Source organism: Lycorma delicatula, chromosome 1 (assembly GCF_047948215.1).
Source record: "Lycorma delicatula isolate Av1 chromosome 1, ASM4794821v1, whole genome shotgun sequence".
Taxonomy (NCBI): Eukaryota; Metazoa; Arthropoda; class Insecta; order Hemiptera; family Fulgoridae; genus Lycorma; species Lycorma delicatula.
In genome coordinates, this window is record NC_134455.1 from 200,912,938 (window position 1) to 200,934,139 (window position 21,202).

Genomic DNA, 21,202 nt, shown 5'->3' on the forward strand with positions numbered 1-21,202 from the left:
AAGTTTGTGCAGCTGTTGATTGATATCTTAGTGTTAGGTATTTTTTGTCTCTAGGTGTGTTTTTGATGTCTGTTATGGGTTATTCTATAACGGCTAACATAATTAATGAACAAACATATACAGATCAAATGTAAATATTATGACTACGTACTAAATGGAGATCCCTAACTTTTTTTTATGACGGATGTCATTAACTGAATTACCAATAACTTCCATCAAAGAAGGAGCTACATAATTAGCTTTGAAATGATCTTTTAGAAGAAGAATTTTCATATAATCTGAAAGTTAGTCATTAAAATATTTTATTATTTTTAAAGTATGACCATGTTTCGTTTCACCATGCAATTCAATAAGTTTTATATTTTGTTAAAATAATATAAATGCTTATCTAAATAGTAAATGTGTTATCTAAATAATAAATGTTTTTCTAAATAGTATAATTGCATTCTGAGAAACTACTCTCATCCTGAAATAATATGAAGCTGTAAATTTGAACCACCTTTTAAATTTATGACAGTTTATTTCATGAACTCTGCAACCACTTTTCTGCATATTTGATTCTGAAATGTAAGCTGTATTAAATTATTTTAAATCAAATCAAATATTTTTTAATCATCAAATTATTTTTTAAATATTTCATTTATTTGTGAAAAATAACAGTTCTTACACATCTTTCTAGATTATTATTATAAACTAATACAGTAAATTAGGGGGTTAAAAAATTTTACCCCTTAAGTCTGATTAGTAGCTTTGGCTTTCTTATTGCTGTAATTCAGAGAGCTCTCAAAAGAAAAATTCACAGAAATACATAAAACAATGGAAATTACAAAATAGATGTACATTATTTGTAATATTTTTAAATAATTTATATATACATGATAATCTCTAATCAGTCACTGAACATAAGTTTGAATTGTAAATATTAACTGTATCTTTGAGTTACAGAACTCAGTATATATTTTACCAACAGTAATTAGTATTTTGATGTTAACTGTTATGATGTTATTATGTACAGGTTGTTGTAAATGCTTTAGTACAAGCCATACCCAGTATCTTCAATGTATTATTGGTGTGTCTCATATTTTGGCTCATATTTGCTATAATGGGTGTGCAACTTTTTGCTGGAAAATATTACAAGGTAAATATTATTAATCACTTAAGAACATTTAACTGTAGTAAATAATAATAATAATAATTGATATTTTTCAAATGTACTCACATTGTCATGCTGTTAATGAACAATATTAAATAATGTTAATGAGTCACGACAAATATAGTATAACTCCTAGTAAGTAGGCAAAAATTTCATTTACAAACATTATTAAATTATTTTTCTTACAGTTAAAAAACTTTTCAAAATGTTGAACTGAGAGCAATTTAATGTTCTATACATATATGCTTACAACCACATTCATTTATAGTAGAAACAATAATAATAATACTGTACCGAGGCAGACCATCCCCATCTCTGAAACACACCTCTATGTGGAGTGAACTTTTAGGATTCCTGCAGATCATATATATATGAGAATTATTTTAGTCACTGATTTATACCACCTTCTGAGCTGATAAACTGTGATATGTAAAAAGGCAACTTGACTTTAAAAATCAAAATATATGGGTAAAGAATGCACTACTCTACAGATATTTAATAGTCTCTAAAAATTGTGGTGAGTTTAGCAAAATCGGTCTCCTTATAATTAATAAAAAAATAACTGCTGCATTTGGTAGACCAGTTAAAGATACCAAGAAGAAAATAGACGGACTTTTTGTGGATCCACTAATGACAACCAAAATTTTTCATTAATGTATTTAAGAAGATCAGAGATACTGACATGATAATTTCTCCACATGGCACTCTTAACTAATCAAAAGGTGTTGCCTCTTAGGACCTTTTGAACTCTTTAGAAGAAAAAATGTCATAGAATTAGTGTGGCAAGGGGTAGTTGCCAGTAAATGTCTGATGACTTGGAGGAATGGAGAGATACAACCATCCCTTTCTCATGTAGTGGTGTTTAACAGATTGACACTCTCAGAGAAAATCAGATCCAGTATCCACAAGAAAGATCTCAGGGCATATGTTCCACCTCCAGTGCATTTGAATTCCATGTTTCAACTGTTAGTGTTCAGCCATACAGTTCATATGTGGAAGGAGTGTTCATGGACACTCCTTCCACATATATTTGGATACAGGATACAGGAAATTCTACTCCACCATGGATCAAATGATCCATCTAGAAAATGAAATTCAGAACACTTTTGTAAATGTCATCAATGGTAGGTGAATTTTTCAACCTCAAAAAGATATTTGATAGGACAGAGATGTGGCATATTAAGGTAATTGTGTGATTAGGGTATTTGAGGCATTACCCCTAGGATCATTGCAAGTATCTTGTCAGAGAGAAAAATGAGGATAAAAAATGTGAAATGTATTCTTCTATTAGGGATCTCAAAAGTGAAATTCCCAGAAGTCTCCTCTCAGTGGAGCTCTATTTACTGTCACCATAAACACAATACCCCCCACATACAGACAGATGTCTGTATATAGTTTGACAAGGAATTTACAGGTGCAGCATACAGTCGCTAAATGTAAACATACCTTAAATGTCATAAAGTGCCAGTCTAACATTATTTGGAGGGCTGAAAGAGAACTTCTGCATCTGTGCTCTACACTTGTTCAGTCAAGGATTAATTACAGAGCAGTTTTGAATTCATCAGCACATAAGAATGTCTTAAGACAACTTAATGCAGTCAATAACACCGGGTTAGTGGAGCCTTTCACCTAAGTCCTGCTGAATGTTTGTGTGGTGAGTCAGGAAACCTACATTTTAATTTTTGATGCGATCTCCTTCTCCTACTCTATGCAGCCATAGTGTTCGCTCTTCCAAAGAAAAACTACCAAAAAATTAGCAGTCATCCTCTAAAAAAATTCTACTCCCAACAGTGCATGTTCACGACCTGTTAGCATTCAAGTTGTTGAAGCATGCCAAAAATATGAACTGAACTTGCCCAAATACCTCCCTTTCTTGGTATGTGAAACATCGCCATGGTCTATTCTACCAGTAGTGTGCAGATTCAATTTGACCATATATATTCAGAGTGGTCCATCCATGAATGAGATCGTTCACAATATTAATATTATCATATATTAAAGCAGAATACACTGGATGGCAGGAATTTTACACGAACGGATCTAAGATGCAAAATAGTGATGGATCTGAATTTTTTATGATGAGTCAATTTTACAGCTGGAGTCTGTAAAAATTTCCAATGTTTACATGGCAGAAGCATATGCTTTATTGCAAGATTTGAGAGATTGCAAGCACTGACTCGCTCATTGCTGTTCTTCGAAGCAATACTATTTCACAATGGACCCACTAATACAAGCAATTCTTGGTACACATCACGTTATCAATCAAAAAAGACAGTGGTGTGTCTTTATATAAACACTGTGGCATTCCTGGTTATGAAGTAGCTAGTCTAGCTGCACGTACCACAGCCACATATATGTTAGAGAACTTCAGCCTTGTGAGACCAGGAGACATAAAAGCCCTCGTAATGACTGTAATAATAATGTAATGTAGTAATAATGTAATAATAATAACATGTAATTCATGTGAAAGACTTAGAATATGACACATCAGAGAGTGAAATTAAGGAAGCAGTTGAGAAAGTCATAGGAACGGGAGAGAGCTTTTCAAGTAAGTAGCTTAGTGAAGCATTGGGTAATACTAAGAACGCGACCCCTGTATGTGATAACAACATACAGGGGCGCAGTAAAACTGGTGGCTGAAAGACTAAGAGTAGAGTGGGTGAACTGCCGTACATATATAAGAACTGAGAACGAGAGGTGCTATAGGTGCTGGGCAACCGGGCACGGCAGAAGGGACTGCAGTGGCGCCCTGACAGGTCCCATTTGTGTTTTAAATGCGGGGGTCAGGGTCACTCGATCAGGGACTGCCGTGAGGCCACCAAATGTCTAGACTGCGATAGCCGGTCCCATAGGACTGGAAGCACAGGATGTAGAAAGCCGCATGATTAAAGTGCTTTTACTGAATAACAACAGGAGTTACTGTCCGGTGATCTTGCAGAGGAAATTGCCACAAGAGGTGAATATGACTTTATTGTAGCCATGGAGCCCAATGCACGTTCGGCGGCCAGGCTGCAGTGGGTTCCGGACAGAAATGCTATGGTAGCCAACAACAGGGATTTTGGACTTTATCTCAGAGAGGATGATATTGTTGCCGTCGAACTATGCGATTTGATTTTGGTGGGGACTTACATCAGCCCAAACTGTGCTTTGGATCAATTCCAAGATAGAATTTTTAGTCTACAACACATAGTCATGCAGTCTAGGAAACGCGTATTAATACTCGGTGATTTCAACTGCAGAGCAACGGCGGCGGGTGCCGTCTCATCCAATGTAAGAGGTAGAATACTGGCGGTAGCCGTAGATATCAATGATCAAGTTACAGGAAGCACTCAGCAAAATGTCACACCAAGATGGTCGAAAAACCAAATTCAAAGGATCGTAAGGAATGCGGCTCGTAGAATCGCAGAGTGCATGCAAATAGATCCTATCAGTTTTCAAAACATTATCACCGATGAAATGTCCAGAATCCCATTTAATGCAACAAGGCATACTACTGTGTAATGATGGAATGGTGATATAGCTAGCCAAAGAGATTATATGCACAGATGTAAGAGGAAAGCGCAGAGGCTTCGCACCCACTTCGGTATAAATGAAGAAAGTAGTAGAGCCATGGAAGAATATAGAACCGCCAGAAAACGCCTAAATTACCTTATTAAACTAGCTAAACGCAAGAAGTGGCAAGAACTGTGTAAAGACCTGGATAACGACCCTTGGGGTAAAGCATTCCAAATCATAGCAAAACGTCTTGGTCGGCAACCTCCAATACTAAACAGTGATGAAGCTATACAACAGCTAAGAACCTTATTCCCCAGGGAGGATACTGGAAACAGCAATACTTGAATGCGAAAGGGGTAGATTCGATCAACAAGAGGTGTTAAATGCGATCAAGAAACTCAGGAATAAGAAAAGCCCAGAACCAGACGGTATACCAGCAGCAATTCTGGCAGAAGCTTTTCCCTGAGAGATGGTGGACGTGGCCAGCTTTAGACTTCAAAACCGCATGTTTCCAAGCTGCTGGAAGGCGGCAAGAACTGTCTTCCTGCCCAAGCAAGCCGCGAATATAGATCAAGCTGGATACCGGCCCATAAGTCTTATCAATAATATGGGAAAGACGGTTGAACCACTTATAGCCTCCAGACTACAGAATGAGTTAGAGGAGAAGAACTGCCTACACCAAGAACAGTCCGGCTTTAGGAAAGGGCGAACACGATACAGGTGATTAAGAGAGTTACGGAATGGGCAACAGCAGCCAAAAGCGGTACTCGGAGATTTAGAATCTGCCATTACTTGTGTTACTGGATGTAAAAAACGCATTTGGATCTGTACCATGGCCGGCAATTATTGATGCTTTAATAAACATGAACATCAGTGATTACATTCTAATTCAGATTAATCAGTACTTACACGATAGACATACTGAGGTCAAGACAGACTGTTGAGGGCACGGTAAATTTTCAGATGTTTGGCGGCGTTCCACTGGGTCCGTTCTAGGACCCATACTCTGGAATGTTTTCTATGATAGAATATTCAGGCTTCCTTATCCGGAAGGAGTGAGGATTGTCGGCTATGCAGATGACGTTGCGGTACTGGTGGAAGATAGGGAAGTGGACCGTCTTGAAATTAAGGCAAATCAGGCCTTAGAACAGGCGAATGGTTAGATAACAACCAACACCAAGTAGCCCCAGCTAAGTCAAAATGCATTTTGCTCTCTGGTAGCAGAAGGGTCAGAGGAATAAATATAGAAATAAGGGGGGAAATTATTCGTGAAGTCAGTAACGTCAAATACTTGGGCGTATTCATAGATAAGAATCTAAAGTATGGTTATCACATAGATATAACCACTGTGCACCGAAACTGGTGGTCAGAAGGTTGATCACAATGGCAATGATGTCATCTATCTTATACGCGGCACCAGTCTGGGGCACTGCAATGAATGTACAACGCAATAAACGCAAATTTAGAAGTGTGCACAGAGTAGTACTAATACGAGTTGTCTCAGGATATAGAACTTTTTCTTACGATGCGTTATGTGTCTTAGCTGAAACGCCTCCCATTGAATTACAGATAAAAGGCCGAAGCGTGAGGGCGGCAGGTGTGCCAAGAGCCGAGGTAAAAGACACAGTCGTTAGCAACTGGCAAACCGCCTGGTCATCCGCTCAAACAGGAGAGTGGACAAGGAGACTTATTCCCAATCTGAAAGAGTGGTTCGGTAGGGAGAAAGGCGGACTAAATTTCCACACCACTCAGTTGATGACAGGATGACATGGATCGTTCGGGAAATACCTTAATAGAATCGGGAAAAGGCAGACGTCAAGGTGTCCGTACTGTCAGGAAGAAGACGACGCGGAACACACCGTATTCAACTGCTATAGATGGGAGGGTCTCAGACATGAAATAAGGCATAATAACCTGACACCTGACAACCTGGTTAGCTGGCTAATGCAATCCAATAACAACTGAGATTGGTTTTCCAATTTTGCGAGCACCGTCCTCAAATCTAAAGAGGAAGAGGAGAGGCATCACAGACGATAGGCGCGAAGATAGGGCAGGGAGAACCAGTCCCACCCCGGTGGGCCCGTATGCTTAGGTATGCGGGTTCCAGTGATGGGGTGGGAACTCCTGGGGTTGCTTGAAAGGGTTAAAGAAAAGACCGTGTCCTGGCCGGCGGTGTCGGTTCCTGGGGGCGCTTCGGTGCTTGCTGGGGCTGGCGCCGCCGGTTTGAGGCAGGCATAAAAGAGTAAAAACCGAGACCCCGTTCTCTGTGTGTGGGGGAGGGACGGCATAGCCGGACCTTCTCTTATGTGCGGAGGATTAGAGGCGGGCAGCAATAAGAAAAGATCCAGAGCCGGGGGGCTGATCTGCCGTGCCGGACGTACAGCCGGTGGGTGGGGAGGCCCCCTTAGAGTCATAAGGACATCCCTGGGCCGTGTATACTTGAGTGGATGTCAGGCCCAGTGATGTAGGGGAAGAAAAAAAAATGACTAATAAAACAGAAATGGCACACTACGTGGAGAAAACTCAGCACAAACCTAAATTACTAAACGTTCTCCATTTAAATAAAAAATAGTATAAGTTTGAATAGAATAACACATTTAAACAATTTAAAAATTCAGCTGAACAAAGTCCAACGTGTTTAAGTATGGGTCAACGTGTTTGAGGATCAGCCTTACTACTATCACATTTTCATACTTGCTGACTAGACAAGCACAACATACTAAAGAAAAACAACATGTAAAATGCAGTCCAAAAATCACGGTCAACATATGTTGGAGAATGCACCAGATGTGAAATTCAACAGCAAAGAAGCACACTGAAAAAAGACCTAAAAGTAAAAGTAAGTGTAAGTGACAGTAAGGAAAATGTACAAGTTTTGATTAATTTCCTGTGTGAAATATTTTATCACATACAAATGGTTAATTATAGGTACGTTTTTATTATAGCGTGTAAGGTCCATTTACAAGGGTGTAAAAGAATAACGCAAGCATTTACCCTTAAATGCTTGCGTTATTCTTTTCTGTTGTCTTAAACTACATAAGGCCCTTTACACCTCATGCAAAAAATATTAGAATTTTATTAAAATGCTAATATTTTAGCATTATAAATGTTTAATAAAACATTTTATTAAAATGTTTTTCAACATTTTATTAATAGTTTGTTTTGGCTATGATTTCTATGTGTTTTGTGTTGTCTGTAATTGCATAAGATCCCATACACTGTTTGCAGTCACAGTTTAAGTTAGCTTTAATTTTTCACATTTAGTGTTTTTTATTTGTTTATTAAAGAAACTGCATTATACCTTATTTTGTAACCTCATAAAAATTTTTAAAATGAGTGCCTAATAAGTGGGTGACATTGTGAATGGAATGAAAAATTAAGTAAATTATCTAACATTGTAATTCAAAAAAGTTACAAAGAAATTGTAACACTGTAAATAGCATTATAACCAGAGCAATCCTGAAGATCAAGCCATGTATTGCAATATTTTCTGAGATGCTGACTAAAGGTTATGGTGAAATTCACAGTAGTGATATCAGATCCATGCCTTAGTAAATTAAAGACATAATTTCTCATCAGTATTTGATATAAATTAATCAAAGTGTATCTACCTCAATAGTGACAGTGATAATTTGTGTAATGTCAACTTCAAATAGTCTACATACTAAAGGCATTTAAATAATGCATAATCATACTGAGCTAATTATTACCTACTGTTTCATTTACAGAAATGATTATTAGTAGTAATGATTATTGACTGTCAAGAAATCCATTTATCCCTTTCGGTTTTAATCATTATTTTGACCTGTTCATATGTTATACACTCAAAAATTGTTTCATATACAGAATATATCATCTAGTTCTCCCAGGGTAAGGAACCTATCATAATCTATACTACTCATGAAACCGGAGGTAAAATAGTCCCCTGTTCGGATCTCCGGGTGGGGACTACTAAGGAAGGGGTCACCAGAAAACTAAAAAATAACATTCTACGAGTCGGAGCGTGGAATGTTAGAAGCTTAAATAAGGTTGGTAGGCTAGAAAATTTAAAAAGGGAAATGGATAGGGTGAATATGGATATAGTAGGAATTAGTGAGGTTCGGTGGGAAGAGGAAGGCGACTTTTGGGCAGGTAATTTTAGAGTAATTAACTCAGCGTCTAATAATGGGCAGGCAGGAGTAGGTTTCGTGATGAACAAAAAGATAGGAGGGAGTGGAGTATTTCAAGACGCATAGTGATAGAATCATTGTAATAAGGATAAAATCAAAACCTAAACCGACAACGATTGTTAACGTCTATATGCCTACAAGCGCCCATGATGATGATGAAGTAGAGTGTGTATACGAAGAGATTGATGAAGCAATTAAACACGTAAAAGGAGATGAAAATTTAATAATAGTTGGAGATTGGAATCCAAGCATTGGAAAAGGCAAGGAAGGAAATATAGTGGGTGAATACGGGCTGGGCAAAAGGAATGAAAGAGGGGACCGACTTATAGAGTTTTGCACGAAGTATAATTTAGTAATTGCCAACACCCAATTTAAAAATCATAATAGAAGAATATACACTTGGAAAAAGACAGGCGATACTGCAAGGTATCAGATAGATTGTATCATGATTAAGCAAAGATTTAGAAATCAACTCGTTGACTGCAAAACTTACCCTGGAGCAGACATTGATAGCGACCATAATTTGGTGATAATGAAATGTAGATTGGGGTTTAAAAACCTGAAGAAAAGGTGTCAGATGAATCGGTGGAATTTAGAGAAGCTTGAGGAAGAGGAGGCAAAGAAGATTTTTGAGGAGGACATCGCAAGAGGTCTGAGTAAAAAAGATAAGGTAGAAAATGTAGAAGAAGAATGGGAGAATGTTAAAAAAGAAATTCTTAAATCAGCAGAAGCGAACTTAGGCGGAATAAAGAGAACTGGTAGAAAACCTTGGGTTTCAGACGATATATTGCAGCTGATGGATGAACATAGAAAATATAAGAATGATAGTGATGAAGAAAGTAAAAGGAACTATCGGCAATAAAGAAATGCTATAAACAGGAAGGGCAAACTAGCGAAAGAAGAGTGGATTAAAGAAAAGTGTTCAGAAGTGGAAAGAGAAATGAACACTGGTAAAATAGATGGAGCATACAGGAAAGTCAAGGAAAATTTTGGGGTACATAAATTAAACTCTAATAATATGTTAAACAAAGATTGTACATCAATATATAATACGAAAGGTAAAGTCGATTGATGGGTTGAATATATTGAAGAGTTATATGGAGGAAATGAATTAGAAAATGGTGTTATAGAAGAAGAAGAGGAAGTTGAGGAGGATGAAATGGGAGAAACAATACTGAGATCTGAATTTAAGAGAGCATTAAAAGATTTAAATGGCAGAAAGGCTCCTGGAATAGACGGAATACCTGTAGAATTACTGCGCAGTGCAGGTGAGGAAGCGATTAATAGATTATACAAACTGGTGTGTAATATTTATGAAAAAGGGGAATTTCCGTCAGACTTCAAAAAAAGTGTTATAGTAATGATACCAAAGAAAGCAGGAGCAGATGAATGTGAAGAATACAGAACAATTAGTTTAACTAGTCATGCATCAAAATCTTAACTAGAATTCTATGCAGAAGAATTGAGAGGAGAGTGGAGGAAGTGTTAGGAGAAGACCAATTTGGTTTCAGGAAAAGTATAGGGACAAGGGAAGCAATTTTAGGCCTCAGATTAATAGTAGAAGGAAGATTAAAGAAAGACAAATCAACATACTTGGCATTTATAGACCTAGAAAAGGTATTTGATAACGTAGACTGGAATAAAATTTTCAGCATTTAAAAAAAAATTAGGGTTCAAATACAGAGATAGAAGAAAAATTGCTAACATTTACAGTAACCAAACAGCAACAGTAATAATTGAAGAACATAAGAAAGAAGCCGTAATAAGACAGGGAGTCCGACAAGGATGTTCCCTATCCCCGTCACTTTTTAATATTTACATGGAACTAGCAGTTAATGATGTTAAAGAACAATTTAGATTCGGAGTAACAGTACAAGGTGAAAAGATAAAGATGCTACGATTTGCTGATGATATAGTAATTCTAGCCGAGAGTAAAATGGATTTAGAAGAAACAATGAACGGCATAGATGAAGTCCTACACAAGAACTATCGCATGAAAATAAACAAGAACAAAACAAAAGTAATAAAATGTAGTAGAAATAACAAAGATGGACCACTGAATGTGAAAATAGGAGGAGAAAAGATTATGGAGGTAGAAGAATTTTGTTATTTGGGAAATAGAATTACTAAAGATGGACGAAGCAGGAGCGATATAAAATGCTGAATAGCACAGGCGAAACGAGCCTTCAGTAAGAAATATAATTTGTTTACATCAAAAATTAACTTAAATGTCAGGTAAAGATTTTTGAAAGTATATATTTCGAGTGTCGCTTTATATGGAAGTGAAACTTGGACGATCGGAGTATCTGAGAAGAAAAGATTAGAAGCTTTTGAAATGTGGTGCTATAGGAGAATGTTAAAAATCAGATGGGTGGATAAAGTGACAAATGAAGAGGTATTGCGGCAAATAGATGAAGAAAGAAGCATTTGGAAAAATATAGTTAAAAGAAGAGACAGACTTATAGGCCACATACTAAGGCATCCTGGAATAGTCGCTTTAATATTGGAAGGACAGGTAGAAGGAAAAAATTGTGTAGGCAGCCCACGTTTGGAATATGTAAAACAAATTGTTAGGGATGTAGGATGAAGGGGTATACTGAAATGAAACGACTAGCACTAGATAAGGAATCTTGGAGAGCTGCATCAAACCAGTCAAATGACTGAAGACAAAAAAAAAACTCATGAAAATAATGAAAAACGAAAATGTTTTTGATGTAGTTAAAAATAAAATTAATTTTAACTAGTAAATCTGACTAACATCAACTTTATTAAAAATACTTTAATAAAAAACGGTTTTGTTTATTTTAACAATCTGTTCTCTGTTCATTGTTTAGGAAGAATATACAAGACTTGAAATGCCACAAACTTCTACAAATTTATTATAAACTAATTAAAGAATTTCCTCCATTAAGACCCAAAGGATTTACATTGGGTTTCCTCAGAAAAAAAAAATTAAACAAATAATATATACACATTGTCATTCCTAAAAAAAATCGCTTTCCAGAATTTAAAAAATTCCTGAGTCTTTTTGCTCCTTATTAATGTTTCAAAACTAAACATTTTCTGTAATTCTATGTTTTTAATCAAATTTGTTGTAATTATTACATAATACTGGTAGCTTTTTCTTTTACAAATCTATCATTTGTACTATAAAAATATGAGAAATATAAATCTATTGCCAATAAAGAACTAAGAATGAATGAACTGCAGTAAAGGTCAAGTAAAACATTTATTTTTATTGTTAAACAGTATTTTCTGTTGACACTTCTTTTGTGAAAAATTTATTAATCTTATTATTAAAAAAAATTTGTCTTTCCTCTAAATTAAAAAAAAAAAGAAATAATTTATATATTTTTTTAAATATGTATTTAAAAAATATAGGACAGAAATGATTCTTGTATTATCATGTGTGACTTATGAAAATTAACAGATAAATGATTTGTGTTTAGAACATAATATTTTTTGTTGGTTGTTGATTCAATAATCAATATTGTGACATAATATTGACTGAGTCCTTATTATATGGTTAGTATTTTATTTATATAATTTTATTAAATTTGTTCTATTATGAAAAAGTTTTTGAAAATTTGATTCACTTCAGGATTGTATTATTTTGTAAATGTTGATTATTGCTAAAACTAATATTTTGATTTTACTCTCTAAAGACTCAGTTTTACACTTTTATTCTGTACTTTTGTTTTGTATTTTAGGTCAAAAACTAACTTGAGTAAGTTTGTAGCATCACTGTGTTATTTATGTGATACTACCATTTTCTTGTCACATGAACGTCATGAGAAAATACATTACCTTCTGAAGTCTTCATGGATTTTGTTTTATTTGTTAATTTTAATATTAATTTTGTGGTTTTGTATGATGTGGAATACTTAATATAGAATAAAAGTATCTTCATTTTTGTTGAAGATACATTCATTGTTTTGTTTTTTTTTCTAGTGTGTTGATAGTAATGGATCAACTCTAAGCCATGAAATTATTCCGGATCGCAATGTTTGCATTGCTGAGAACTATACATGGGAGAATTCACCAATGAATTTTGATCATGTTGGCAAAGCTTACCTCTGTTTGTTCCAAGTTGCTACATTCAAAGGCTGGATCCAAATAATGAATGATGCAATTGACTCCAGAGAGGTAAAAGAGAATATTTTTTAACTTATTTGATTCTACTTTTTCATCCTCTAAAAAAGTTTAAAGTGTAATTTTTTAAAACAGGTTATAGGATCCTGCTTGATAGTTATTATTTTGTTTACTGTCTGGATGAAATTGAAATTATATAACGTAAGAGATAATTTTTTAATCTACCAGATTACTTTTTCTTGAATTTTACTACCATTTCACTTGGTAATATTTTTCACATACATGCACTAACTCCATAACTTCTGCAACTTACATTTAGGATGATGTAGATACCAGGACCACTAATTAAACCACCCAATAGATATAAAATAGGGGAGCTTCAGATTTTTAAATATAAATTTATATAAATAATTAAATTTTTTAGACGTAAATAGATTTGTATAAATTGTCAGATATAAATCTGCTAGAGGGTGGCTTGCAGTTAAAACAGAGTTATTCATATTACAATTTATCCATCTGTTCTGGAGTGAGATTTCCAGTCAATACACTGATAACACTTTATATACCAATACACTGTGATTTAGGAGGTAAAGGAAATAATTTGAGAACTAATTCTAGAGCTTGAAATAAGGAACAAAGTTTATACAAACCGATGTCCAAAACGCTTTGTTATTAAGTTACGGCTAACAAAATATTTCACCTGGATTTCAGTTCCCCTGGTGAAATAAGGTCATACTGAATTTTTTAAGATATTATATAAAGGGATAAACTTAATGGTTTCTTATGTTTTTTGACCTGAAAATTGAAAGAACAGGTGGCAGAACTGTACCTCACGTAGTTTTCATGATATCAAACATAAAACAGCAGAATTCGATTGTGAAAAACATGTCTTTTTAGGTTTGAAGTACAATAACACTGTTAATAATCAATAAACACATAAATTCTATTTTTAAAACTTGTGGAAAATTTAATTCTGAGAAAATTGATTAATAACGTCTATGAAAAACAAACAAAAAATCAGCTTTTTTTTATTAAAAACAAAACTTAAAAGAAAAATGTTTTGAATTTGTAAAAATTATAAATAGCTGCTTTTATTACAATAAATTTAGACCTTTGAAAAATTAAAATTGTGGTTGATGCTGTATTAATTTACAATAAATGTTCAAAAATTCCATCATTGACATTGATGCTTTTTTCCACTCATTTCCTTAACATTTTCTCTTGCCAACCCAATAATATCTTCCTGTTCCTTGATGAGGGCAGCAGCATTGAGAATGCAAGCGATCAGTTCATCACATATATCTACTTTTTGCATATATCCTTGCATTTCTTCCTTCTGTATAAAAAGTAATCTAAGGGAGTAAGATCTGCTGATCTAGGTGGCCAATTTACCAGCCTTCTATGTCTAATCCATTAAATTTTTTATCTAAGAATTATCTTACTTCATTTGTGAAATGTGTTGGTACTCCATCAAGTTAATAGTATGTTTCAACTGGTTTCACCAATGAGAAATTTTCAAGCACTGTAAGAAAGTAGGTGTTTAAAAATTCCAAATAATTTGTTCCTGTGACACATTGTTCTATTATGAAAGGACATATTAATTGGTTGTTGATTATGCCACATCAAAATCACCGATAATCGTTGCTGAAAATTTTATTCAACTACAGCATGTGGATTTTTTTCAGACCATCGATGTGAATTCCATGCATTGTTTATAACATTATAGATAAAAATAAGTTAGTCTGAAAATAATATGAATAGATTCAAGTGATAATTATTGTTAACCCATTGATAAAACACTGCAGTCGTCTGGCATGGTAACCACACTGAAAGAGTTGAACTTTTTGAACATGACAAGGACACAGTCCGTGAGCATATTACTTTGTAGAATGTTGAGTCATGTAGAAACTCTTCATGTTCTCATTGTGTGACTAAGTTGTACCATCTGAAGAATGTTTTCCCTTTCATCACCATGTACCAGTTGACATTTTGATAAAACATGAATGCTGGGAAATGTACCATTCTTCTGATGATTATTAAAAAATTCTCTACGATACAGAAATACTCATTCAGGATATCTGTGTTGGTATTCTTCCATGGGGCACTTCCATTGCAAAAGCCATACACAAAAATCAAATCAGCATATTCTACATAAGTGAAGAAAAGCAACATTTTTCAAAAGAAAGAATTCAAAACAAGATTTAACTTTTTTAATTACAGTTTAGAGTACAGCAAACATAAAAACACTATATAACTTGATTCTCAAAAATAATTAAACACAATCAAAATTATGTTAAAAACAACTAAACCACCAAATGTTTATTATTAATATGTAACCACAATTTTATGACAACAATGATAGTATTCAAATTAATTTTGTAGCATACAGTTAGTGTTATTCAAATGAGTTTATCACTACACCAGCCCAGTTGGCTTTTTAATCATAAAAACTTTTTTTTTTTTTTCATAAACTTTATAACATCAATTTCCCAGAATTAAATTCTGTACAAGTTTCAATAATAAAATCTACACATTTATTAGTTATTTAACAAATTAATTGTACATCATACCTAAAAAATGTGTTTTTCGTCTCCAGATTTCTCTCTTTTACCTTGATGTAATGAAAACTACGGGCAATCAGTTCTGGAACCTGTTTTATTCCATTTTCAGGTCAAAAAGAGAACTAAAAGTTTTAAGTTTACCCCTTATATAACTTCTTAAAAATTTCAGTATGACTTTATTTAACTGGTGGGAATTGAAATCTGGGTGAAATTTTTTGCTAGTTTTACTTGATAACAAAGCATTTTTGAATGTACGAGGCTCGGCTGATAAATTTTGCACTATATGCTTAGCATGGGAATGAAAAGAGATATTAAAATGAAAAAAAAAATGAATGAAAGTACAATACCTTAGCTACAAAATGCAGTATTTATTTTTCAGTATAATCTCTGTTTACATTGATACACTTTTCCCAACATGTGACGAGTTTTTTCATTCTATCACTGAAAAATTCTGGCAATCTTTCTCAGATCCAAGTCACACTTTCTGCTGTTAAAAATTTGATCACTGCACACTGTTTTAACCGTGTTGACATATTGGCTGTACTCAACTCCATTTTAACTGCTACTGAAAACAAACCGATAAACAGATTTCAACGCTTATCGCAGGTTTGTAGAGGGGTTTTTTAGCTATCATGTGCTGTCACTCGCAACTCGATAGTACCTTTTGTCTCTGTGTAACACATTAGTGTGAAAAATTTATCAGCCAAGCCTTATATGTTAGAATAAATTTTGTTCATTATTTCAAGCTCCAGAACCAATTACCAAATTATTTCCCTTTCCTCCTGAATCACCCTCTTTGAGTATCTGCATGTGAGTAGATAGTAAAGTATGGGAACCCTTAAATAACTTTTCAACACTAAAACGTAGAAAAATTAAATTTATAACCCCCCCTCCCCTAACACAAGATGATCTATTTTTCAGCTTGAGACTGCCCCATCCCAAGCACCCAGAAGGAGGCAACTCACAAATTTTAAATGGAAAAGGTAGGGTTGTGATAAATAATTTTAAACAGTACTCATTAAAAACTTCTTTTTTTTTAATTTTGGGGCCATTTAATATTTTTGTACCATTTAATATTTTTGATAGCTAGTTGTCTTATATCGAAAAGTAGGTCATTTTGAAATGAAGCACTTGTTAATGTAATTTTTTTTATTGTTTCACTAAATAGTATTATGAGATAGCACTTTTAATCAGACCATTTTTTTAAACTAGTTGTGAAACATCCTAAATAACCACCATTTTGTTTAGGATAGTAGTTCAAAGATTTTAAGTCTAAATTTCTGTTTTTTTGTGTTTTTAAAATGATCCATCAGAAACCTACCTATTTCCATTTAAAATTAAGTAACTAATCCCAATCTTCTGTAACTAATTAATAACTTTCAAGGTTGGAATATCTAAATTGTTGATGGATTAAATGTAGCCAAAATAAGAAGTTTTAGACAATTAAATTGACTGACAAGATCTCAATACAAAACACACTTAAAAAAGGTTTCTTACAAATATTTAATGGTTCAGTCTAGGAAAGATTTTACTCTATCACAACACTTAAACATATTGTTATATTGCAACTCTCATAGAACATAAAGCATCCAGTATAGACCGGAGAAGAGCACAGCTCTGTTAGCTGGCTTCAAATTTTGTAGAAAAAAAAACAGTTTTGGTAGCCATTACCACCTCGTAGGATGTAGATTGTAAATGTTCATGATCTACGTATGAGATTAAATTTAAATCTAAATATTGTTTTTAATTTTACACAAGAGTAAATTTGATATGAAGTGAAATAGATCCTTCAAAATAGTCATACAATAGTATTCCTTCAATAGTATTCATTAGACTACATTTTTTTATCCCATTGATTATTTCAAAAATATTTTGATTAAAATATTGTTAGAATAATGTATAAATTTTACTATAAATTCAAGAGGTTAATATTTGTGTGAGGCTGATAATAATGTATTTCAAACTTAAAAAAATGTTAATCCAAAGATCAGATGAGTCTGATTTATAGCAAATTATTCATTATTAAATAATTATTAAAATTTATAAAATTACAGTTCTTTTTATAAATCAAGCAGTTGAAAGTAAAATTTAATTTAAAGTTATTTTGATGTTAATAAAATCATTTAGAGGTCAACTTATTGGCACGCTTTTGTTTCATTGTTTCAATAATTCTTATTTAGAAAAATCAGAATTATTTTAAAATTAATTGTTAAGTTGTAAATATTTTAAAAAGTACACATGCTGTATTTTTCAATATAGATAATGAATTCATTACTTCACTTGATGTATATTTATTACATTCAGTATAAGAACTTCCCAGCATGTGTGCTTGTAGCAGTATTACTACAAATAATTATTGCAGAGCGTCATAGTACTACATAGTTATTTGAGTGACTCAATATAGTTTGTATAGTCAACAAAATAGTTCTTATATTAAACACAGTATAGTTAAGAAGATATGGAGTATAAGTATTACCAGTGTTTTGCAGTTGAATTATACACTGTTGATGTAATTATACTTATAATTGCATTCTAATTTTGTTCTGTTTATTTTTTATTCCAGTTGAACAAACAGCCAATCAGGGAAACCAACATCTATATGTATCTTTATTTTGTTTTCTTCATTATATTTGGTTCATTTTTCACTCTTAACCTGTTTATAGGAGTAATCATTGATAATTTTAATGAACAAAAGAAAAAGATAAGTATCTTATTATTCTCTCTCTCTCTCTCTCTCTGTGTGTGTGTGTGTGTGTGTGTGTGTGTTTTATGATGTTTCTATTGTTTTGAAATGTTGCAATGTTTCACAATAGAACAATAGAAATGGGTAATATAATGCTTTATACTGTTGTCTTTCTTATGTTTATGATGTGTGTAAAGCACCTGAGGTACAAGAGCCTCAGAAGTCTTTTTTTGTCTGAAGCCTTACTTATGCTTAAGAGTAACTAACACACAAGTATGAAGACATCACTTGCAGGTATGAAGGCTGAATACCACTGCATTTCATTGGTTGCAGTAAACTTATATAAAACCACGTACTTGACTTAGTGAAGAAGGCAACAGGAAACTACTTCATTTCTCACCTTCCTTAGTAAATTTGGCATGGGATGCTTGTTATTATTGAATACTGCTGTTATTTTCAGGACTGATCTGTAAATCACATCACCTGCAACCATTATAGTTATAACACAATAGTAATAGCATGTCCGTATTGTGTTTTAATTGTCAATATTAATTTTTGACTAGTTCACAATTTTTATTAAAATAATGTGCGCCATTTCAAGAAAATAGAAAAATAATAATCATAACTAAGTATTTTATTAGTTTTCCTCTACTTTTGTAGCAGAGGAAGTCATCTATGTTCTCAAGTATATGCAGGTGAAAATATTCTTGATATTTTCTATACTTGGATCATAGAATATCCATCTGTTTTTCATGCATGGTAACTTCTGCCATTGTCAGATTGAGATAACTTATTAGAAAACAGTTAAAACTAATCATTTAATATTTCAGCATGTGTTTTATAAAATTCTTTGTAGGTAAATCCAGATTTATTTTTGCTTACACTATATAGAATATTTCAGTCAGGTATATGTTTGTAGTCTGTTAGTTTTTCTACATGGTGTCTCTGACTCAGCAGACCAGTTTATTTACTCAGTAATAAATTACTTACGTGAAATTACATAGCAGCTGTATGTACCGCGTAGGTACACCTTACATTACTTTGTAGATGAATGTCATATTCTATTGCATTGTTTTGCTGTAACAGCACTTCAAGCTTTAGACATGTTTTGTAACCATTTATTGGTATTCTTGGTAACTATTTCATATGTCAGTTTTTGCTGGATTCCAACTAGATAGGAATCCCAGGCAATGAACCAATTAAAAATTTGTTACCTTGTATTCTGTCTTATCCTTTTTTAATCTATTATTAATAAAGTAAGTAGTAGAGACTACTTTATCGTCAGCTGTACTTTTTTATATAGAAATATTAAATGCTATAAATTTAAAAAGCAGAACTAATTTATTATCTCAGATAAATCTGACAAACAAACAAATAGTATTTTTGCTCTTTCTTGACTCATTACTTTAATTTTTGTATAATATTTTTACTTAAAAAGATTATAGTTACCAATGAAGTAGTCTTAATCTTAATCTTAAAAATGTACTTTAGCAATATACTTTAAAAAAAAGTAATAATAAAACATCATACAAGGTTTCTTACCTGTGAGTTAAGAAATTCGAAATTTAATTTATTAACCTACTCTGCTGCTAAAGTACAGCTTCATAAAGTATTTGTGAATCATGAAGTCCAATAAGGTATATTCATTTATTAAGATCTAGAAAAATCAAGACTTTGGGACAAATCTTTTAGCTGCAACATTCCCATAGCTCAGTTTTGATAACTCTGAATATACTGCATACATGTGTATTGTACTTAAATTACTAGAATGTCCTGATCATAAACTGTTGTAGTTAGAAAGCTTTTCAAACAACTTGATTATTTTTTTTTTGGTCCTTTACGCAGGAGGATCATTAGAAATGTTCATGACAGAAGATCAGAAGAAATACTATAATGCAATGAAGAAAATGGGCTCAAAGAAACCTCTGAAAGCAATTCCAAGACCTAGAGTAAGTCTGCTACACTACAATTGTGTTTTGTTTTGATATATTTTACTTATTAATTATTTCATCCTCTATAAAGCTTTGTTTATTTCATATACAGATTAGGTTTATGAATAGAAAACAAAGTGAATACTAATAGATGCAGCATAGAACATAACTTTGGTTGAAAAAAATTGTTCTTCCTTTCCTGCTCACAGTTAAAAATTAATTTACAGATATAATAGTAGTAAAAGCAATATTTTTTTTACTTTTAAAAAACCTGAACCTAACACATCAATGGTATATGCATTTCTTGTAATTCAGAGGAGTAAACACTAAACACGTTACTTATATCACATGAATTAGACATTTTTATAAAATTCATAATAAATAACCTTCTGTTTTTCCATATTGGCTGGCATTCATTAAAAATATGTAGAATGTATGGAGAAAATAATGAGTGAAGGATTGGGTAGGAAATGAGATGAGACAGTTTAAGAGGAATATGCTTTACAAGTAAACAGTACGTAAGAAAACTAGTCATAAACATGGTATGAATATTACTGAAGAAAAGTATTATAATTGAAGTTATTAAAAGTAATGATTAATCATAGCCTCTCTCTTAAATTAAATTTCCAAAAAAGTAAGTCCAGATATGTTTGCATTAAGATTTTAAATTTATAATAAATTGAAAGATAAATAAATTCATCTAAGATGATGAATTAATGAGAACTTGTCATTGATTGATGATTTTTCTTGTTCAATAGTCAGTAATATTTTGAGGATCACCATCTGAACAATATTTAGGAATATTTTGTATTAGAGTGAATTTCTGCTCGACCATAGATATGCACCAAGTAATTTCTCCATGAATTTTGGATGTACTTAAGCTAGCACTACTCTGGTCTCCTTGAGTGCATCCAGAGAACTGTAAGTCTTGGTCTAAGTTTGGTGATTTTTGAGCTGTTGGTTGAGTGTGTACCCTCTAAGGGTTTTGAGCTTTCTTGGTTTTAGATTGCAACTACAGTTAGCACTGAGTGTGTTTAGACTTGTCCTATATGAATTTTTCAGAAATAAAAAGGTGCTATTTATTCAAAGCGTACCCGCCTTATCACGGCTGAAAGATG

General features: G+C 33.1%; 1 protein-coding gene across 1 annotated transcript in view; it reads left to right on the forward strand.

Moving 5' to 3' along the window:
* The window catches only part of para (sodium voltage-gated channel paralytic), a 544,951-nt gene that overhangs the window by 481,373 nt on the left and 42,376 nt on the right, over positions 1-21,202 (forward strand). The window contains exons 29-32 of the mRNA XM_075370553.1: positions 1,016-1,138; positions 12,769-12,963; positions 18,034-18,171; positions 19,995-20,102. Of these exons, the coding sequence (XP_075226668.1) occupies positions 1,016-1,138; positions 12,769-12,963; positions 18,034-18,171; positions 19,995-20,102 (564 nt within the window). The remainder of the gene's footprint in view (positions 1-1,015; positions 1,139-12,768; positions 12,964-18,033; positions 18,172-19,994; positions 20,103-21,202) is intronic.